We start from the raw sequence: 6,885 nt of genomic DNA on the forward strand, positions 1-6,885 counted from the left end.
CATCAGCCGTTGGAGAGCATCTCTGTTTTCTTGCAGATTTTGGAGGTAAGGGTTCAAAATGCTGCAAACGGGCTCGCTGAGCCTCTCACCGAGGAAACAGTCGACAGCAACTGAAGTTGGGGGTCAGGGAGCACTGGGAGGTCCAGGACCCAAGCCCTGATGAGCTTGAGCCAGGTCGAAATCCTCCTCACAGCTGCTGGGCATTTCCACAGTTGAGAATACCAAAGGGTGTGGGCAACTTACTAAGTGCCAAGCATAACAGGATGGACAATGGGCGCTTCCTGGACCCACACTAGTGGCTGCACTGCTGCCATTGGGCGGGGGGGAGGGGGGAGACAACCAAGGCTTGACAACCAGATGCTTCCTCCCCGGTGAGGTAGGAGCTCCCACTCCCACTATTTCTCCCCACCTGGCCAGTGTCATCTGGCCCTTTGTCAGAGGCACAGGCGTGCTTGTTAAAGAGGCAGGTTTGACCTAGAGGGGTGGGATAGGGAGGGTGGGAGGGAGGGAGACGCAAGAGGGAGGGGATGTGGGGATATATGTATATGTATAGCTGATTCACTTTGGTATACGGCAGAAACTAACACACCGTGGTAAAGCAATTCTACTCCAATAAAGATGTGAAAAAATATAAAAATAAAAATAAATAAATTTTTTAAATGCATAAAAATAAAAATAAATTTAAATAAATTAAAAAAATAAAATGCAGGTTTGGACCCTGCCCCAGAGCTCCAGAATCCAGCTCTCCGGTGGCAGGACCTGGGGAGCTGCAGCAACAAGCACCCCCATCCATATGCCGGTGGCTCACAAGTATCAGAATCCCTAGGAACATTGTCAAAACGCATGCACCTTCTTTCCGCGCCAGATAAGGGTCCATACGGCTTTGTTCTGGATTCCCGTCGTAACTTAAAGGGAAAATTTCACAATGTCCGGAGTCCTTGATGTCCTGCAAATGAAGGAGGAGGATGTCCTCAAATTCCCTGCAGCAGGAACCCACTTAGGTGGCACCAACCTTGACTTCCAAATGGAACAGTACATCTACAAAAGGAAAAGTGATGGCATCTACATCATAAATCCGAAGAGGACCTGGGAGAAGCTTCTGTTGGCAGCTTGTGCCATTGCTGCCATTGAAAACCCAGCTGATGTCAGCGTCATATCCTCCAGGAATACTGGCCAGCGAGCCGTGCTGAAGTTTGCTGCTGCCACCGGAGCCACTCCTATTGCTGGCCGCTTCACTCCAGGAACCTTCGCTAACCAGGTCCAGGCAGCCTTCCGGGAGCCAAGACTTCTGGTGGTTACTGATCCCAGGGCTGACCACCAGCCTCTCCCAGAGGCCTCCTACGTTAACCTGCCTACCATTGCTCTGTGTAACACAGACTCTCCTCTGCGGTATGTGGACATCGCCATCCCATGCAACAACAAGGGAGCTCACTCAGCGGGTCTGATGTGGTGGACGCTTGCCCGGGGAGTTCTGCGCGTGCGTGGCACCATCTCCCGCGAACACCCATGGGAGGTCATGCCTGATGTCTGCTTCTACAGAGATCCTGAAGAGATTGAAAAGGACGAGCAGGCGGCAGCTGAGAAGGCTGTGGCCAAGGAGGAATCTCAGGGTGAATGGACCGTTCCAGCTCCTGAGTTCCCTGCTCCTCAGCCGGAGGTGGCGGACGGGTCCGAAGGTGTGCAGGTGCCCTCCGTGCCTGTTCAGCAGCTCCCCGCTGAAGACTGGAGTGCACAGCCCGCCACTGAAGACTGGTCTGCAGCTCCAACTGCTCGGGCCGCTCAGTGGGTAGGAACAACCACTGAGTGGTCTTAAGCTGTTCTTCCACAAACTCTTAAAATGGAAATAGGTTGATGGAAAATAAACAGTTTCTAAAAAAAAAAAAAAAAAAAAAAGTGCATGCATCTACCCCAATACATGACAGACTTACTGAAGTCGAAATCTCCAGAAACTAGGCCCAGATGACTCTCAGGCATCCAAAGTTTGGGACGCATCTACCCCAATACATGACAGACTTACTGAAGTCGAAATCTCCAGAAACTAGGCCCAGATGACTCTCAGGCATCCAAAGTTTGGGACCCCATCTTAGACGTGTGGCTCTCAAAGTAGGGTCCCCAGACAAGCTGCATCAGCATCAACTGGGAACTTGTTAGACATGCAGGTTCTCAGCCCCCACCCCAGACCGGCTGAATCAGAAACTCTGGGGGTGCAGAAACTCTGGGGGTGGGGCCCCACCCTCCAGGTGATTCTGATGCAGCTGAAGTGTGAGACTCTCAGGGGAGACTGTGAGCTCCCAAGGGCATGGACGTGTCCCAGTCTTGGCTACTCCAGAGGGGGCTGTCTGCGCCTCCCAGCTCCCAGGGCAGCTGTGTCTGCAGGGGAGACACTGCTGTGAGGGGAGAGAGCCGCCTGCCTACTGCTGTGGCAACCTCTCGAAGGTTCTGGTTTGGTCTGTCTTGCACCACATCGGCCCTAAAGCCTGACCAGAGCCTTATGCATTTCCAGAGTCCCAGGAGTGCAAAGTCCAGTGTGGAATGTGCTTTCTCTACTTGTTTGAAGACTAGAACAAATATCCCCAGCTCCCAAATGCACACTCAGGGCCAGTTCTAGGGAGAGCTCTGAACAAAATAGGGAGCCCTATGTGGTCCCCATTGAATTGACATGGAACCCTATGTGGTCCCCATTGAATTGACTTGGAACCCTATGTGGTCCCCATTGAATTGACTTGGGCTTGGCATTCCTGCTGCAATTCTGCTCATCCCCTGGGAATCACGTGACACATGGAGCCTCCCAGCCTTTGCCACCACCTCTCCCATCCCGCACCCACCTGTCCCTTGTGTTTTGAAGCCCCGCTCAAGCTCTCCTCATCCATGAATCTTCTCTGGCCCTTTCCAGCCCTCACTGACCTGTCCAGTCTCCACTCATGGAGACTCAGTTGCCCTCAGCATTTGGCACTTCTGGGGCTCTTGGACTTCTGTTTTCTTTCCCCACTAAAAATACCAGTCTGTGAGAGCAGGCCTGATATTCATATACGGTTTTTTTTTTTCCTTCCCTCAAATTGTTCAGCACCCAAGAAAGTCATTGCCTAAGTGCTCAGTAAAAATCTGCTGCTGACAGTAAAATCTTCATCACGAAAGGCAAGAAACCTATGTCACTCTTGCTGCACGAAGAGCTCTAGATTTACATGCACCTTAGGACGGTTCCAGATCAACAGGGCATTTGTCCTGAGGCCTGTGGGTGAGCTTTGGGTCCTTTATAAAGACAAGAAAGCAGCACCACCCCCTGAAAACCATGCCTCACGGTCAACCTGGCTCCGAGGGACTTCATACAAGCCCCCACACGTGCTCCTGTTGACAACGTAACAAGGGCTTGGGCGTCCACAGACCTGGGTTCAAGTCCCAGCCTCACAGCTTATTAATACTATTAATATAACTGTTAACCAGAAGGGACCTGCTTCTCCCTGGAAGAGTCTGGCTTCACACACCTAGTGTCTCCCCTTCCTGCACCCGTCCAGGCAGGTGTCCTGCTCTGGGAGGCATCTGAGTTTGGGAATCAAGAACTGGGAAAGCATTTCAGAGAGGAGCCTCGGGCATTGGAAAGGCGTCCAGAGAAGAAAGCTGCAGTGCCCGGGAGAAGGAGGAAAGAGCGGGGTTGCTGGATGTGATTGACTGTAGCCCTTTCAAGTCTTTCCAGACCACGGATAAAGAATGGCATTTCCATCCATCTCACTACAAATATCTCAATTTCATTTCTTTCTATGGCTGAGTAATATTCCATTGTATATATGTGTCTGTCATACAGAGTGAAGTAAGTCAGAAAGAGAAAAACAAATACCGTATGCTAACACATATATATGGAATCTAAGAAAAAAAAAAAAAAAGGTCACGAAGAGCCTAGGGGTAAGACGGGAATAAAGATGCGGACCTACTAGAGAATGGAGGACTTGAGGATATGGGGACAGGGAAGGGTAAACTGTGACAAAGTGCACATATATATGGAATCTAAAAAAAAAAAAAAAAAGGTCACGAAGAGCCTAGGGGTAAGACGGGAATAAAGATGCGGACCTACTAGAGAATGGAGGACTTGAGGATATGGGGACAGGGAAGGGTAAACTGTGACAAAGTGAGAGAGTGGCATGGACATATATACACTACCAAATGTAGAATAGGTAGCTAGTGGGAAGCAGCCGCATAGCACAGGGAGATCAGCTCGGTGCTTTGTGACCACCTAGAGGGGTGGGATAGGGAGGGTGGGAGGGAGACGCAAGAGGGAGGGGATATGGGGACATATGTATACATACAGCTGATTCACTTTGTTATACAGCAGAAACTAACACACCACTGTAAAGCAATTATACTCCAATAAAGATGTTAAAAAAGAATGGCATTTCCCTTACGTGATCTTTGATGACCAAACTGTGCCCTCCAAGGCGAAGCAACAAGAGGTCAGAGTGATGTAAGGGGCAGTGAGCCAAGAATTGAAGGCCCATCTGGAAGCTGACAAAGGGAAGAAAAGGGATTCTCCCCTGAAGCCTCCAGAAGAAATGCAGCCCAGCCCATACCTTGATTTTAGACTTTTGACCTCCAGAAAGGTAGATGGAAGCAGATTATAAACAAGAACAGGAACAAGAAATGTGAACTTTAACATGTTTGAGGGATAAGTCCTTAGATGCTACTGATTTTGGTGACCAGCCGGATGATCCACCAGAAACTGATCAGTATATTCTGTCAAAGTAAATTGTGGTGGGTTGTTAAAGTAATGGAACCGATGAATTACACCTCCCAATGTTTAAATCCACGTGTAGGCCCCCTCTCCTATCTAACTCCTGGTTGGGCCATATGATTTGCTTTGGCCAATGGGATGTTAGCAAACGTAACACAAGAGAAAGCTTAAAAAGAACTTGTAGTATATATCACATCTCTGAGATTGTCATGTGAAGAAGCCCAAGCCACCTCTTGGAGGATAAGAACACAGAGAGCAGAGACAAGCCATCTCAATGGCGGCTCCATAGCCCAAGCAGCCCCCGCTTACGCACCAGGCGATCACAGCGTCGATAGTGACCCAGCAAGAAGAGCAGAACTGCCGAATGACCCCAGCGCAACTGCTGGCCTACAAAATCATACGCCAATAAAATGGTTGTTATTTGGTGGTAGTTTGTTATACAGCGGCAGATAACGGACATACTCTATTTCCCTAAATTTCAGGTCAAAACTTAAATCAATTGAAATTATCCTTTAAAAAAAACAAACCTCAGGCAGAGTCACAGCTCCAATAAGGCCCCAGCATTGATGGCAAGCATTTACTGGGCATGGGAGCTAAGGGTCACACGTGATCACCCCGCGTCATAACCACATTATGGGGGTTCAAGGAAGCACAGAGAGGTTAAGAAATTGCTCCAGGGCCCACAGCTTGGCATGGCAAAGCCGGGCTGCGAGCACAAGCCTGTCCCGAGGGCTGTGCTCTGGGGCGGGCAGAGATGTGGATCCCGCAAGCCAGCCCGCTCCATGTGGGCTTCACCAGGTTCTCATCTCCCTTCCCTAGAAGTGAGCCAGGTCCAGGATTGAAAGCCTGAGGCCGCCAGCCCTGGAAACTAAGCCCCGAGCTGACGTCTAAGGCTCCTGTTTGCTCTGGTTCCGCCCCATGAGGAGCCAGCTGAGGTCTGAGCTGGGGCAGTGGGGACAGAGCCAGCCGGGGGCTCTGGTGCCAGTGAGGCTCCCGCAAGGAGGGTATGCAGCCCTCGGGTGGAATGGAAACCAAACGGGGCTGTCAGAGCCTCAGGCTCCTCTGTCCGAGGGCCAGCAATTAATTAAGACAGAGGGGAGCACTGAATGGCCCTTTTGTGGGTCAAAGCCTTTGGTTGGAAACCCAGCTGACAAACCCAAGGAAACCGACTTCATGGTTTCTTATAAGAAAACCATTAATACATCGTCGAGGACTGAAGAAACGCCTCGTTCCAACCTTCGTGTGACCACCAGAGATTCGGATTACAAAGCAGCTGGCACTGCCCGGTGACAACAAACATCACCTCGCAAAGCCAAGGCTGCCCAGGTATAAGAAAGCCAGAAATAACACATGACAGCTGACGCCAGAGCTAGGGTGCCCACAGCTGCCCTTTCACGATGTTTCATTTACCAAAAAGAGATACACACACACACACACACACACACACACACACACACACACACACACACACACACACACACACCCTACAACTAAGGACCCAGCAAGACTAGAAATTGCATTGACCCCGTCCACCAGGTGGATCCCCACCGAGCCTGGCTCGGTACACACACACACACACACACACACACACACACCCTACAACTAAGGACCCAGCAAGACTAGAAATTGCATTGACCCCGTCCACCAGGTGGATCCCCACCGAGCCTGGCTCGGTTTAGATTTTTCAGTATAAAAGGCAACTGAAAACACAAGACTCCCTTGGGTTTTTCAACCAAGGCTGCATGTCGGAATCGCCAGGAACTTTGAAAACACCCAGGTCTGGGTCCCGGTCCCAGGTCTGGTGTAAATGACTTGGGGTGAGCCTGGACAGCAGGAGGTTTAAAACCCTCCAGGTGTCACGGGCGGAGGGGTGTTGCCCACCAGAAGATATGTCCCCCGGAACCTCAGAATGTGACCTGATTGGGAATAAGGGCCTTTGCAGATGTAGTTAAGGTAAAGCTCTCTAGATGAGATTATCCTACATTAGGGTGGGCCTTACATCCAGTGACTAGTGTCCTTAGAAGAGACAGAAAAGAAGACACACAGAGACACAGGACCAAGGCCATGTGAAGTTGGAGGCAGAGATTGGAGTGATAAGTCCACAAGCCAAGGGATGCAAGGGTTGTGGGAACCACCAGGAGGTGGGGGCGGGGCCAGGGACAGAT

General features: G+C 50.5%; 1 protein-coding gene across 1 annotated transcript; it reads left to right on the forward strand.

The window, feature by feature from the left end:
- The first annotated feature begins 871 nt into the window (after nt 1-871).
- LOC102983813 (40S ribosomal protein SA-like) lies at nt 872-1,813 on the forward strand. Its single transcript, XM_055086351.1, has one exon. The coding sequence runs from the start codon at nt 926-928 to the stop codon at nt 1,811-1,813; it is 888 nt and encodes a 295-aa protein (XP_054942326.1). The 5' UTR covers nt 872-925.
- Nucleotides 1,814-6,885: the final 5,072 nt, after the last annotated feature.

This window comes from Physeter macrocephalus, chromosome 8 (assembly GCF_002837175.3).
Source record: "Physeter macrocephalus isolate SW-GA chromosome 8, ASM283717v5, whole genome shotgun sequence".
Lineage (NCBI taxonomy): Eukaryota > Metazoa > Chordata > Mammalia > Artiodactyla > Physeteridae > Physeter > Physeter macrocephalus.

Bases quoted from the DNA above. Each gene is read 5' to 3' on its own strand.
- LOC102983813 (XM_055086351.1), top strand. From the start codon at position 926: ATGTCCGGAGTCCTTGATGTCCTGCAAATGAAGGAGGAGGATGTCCTC.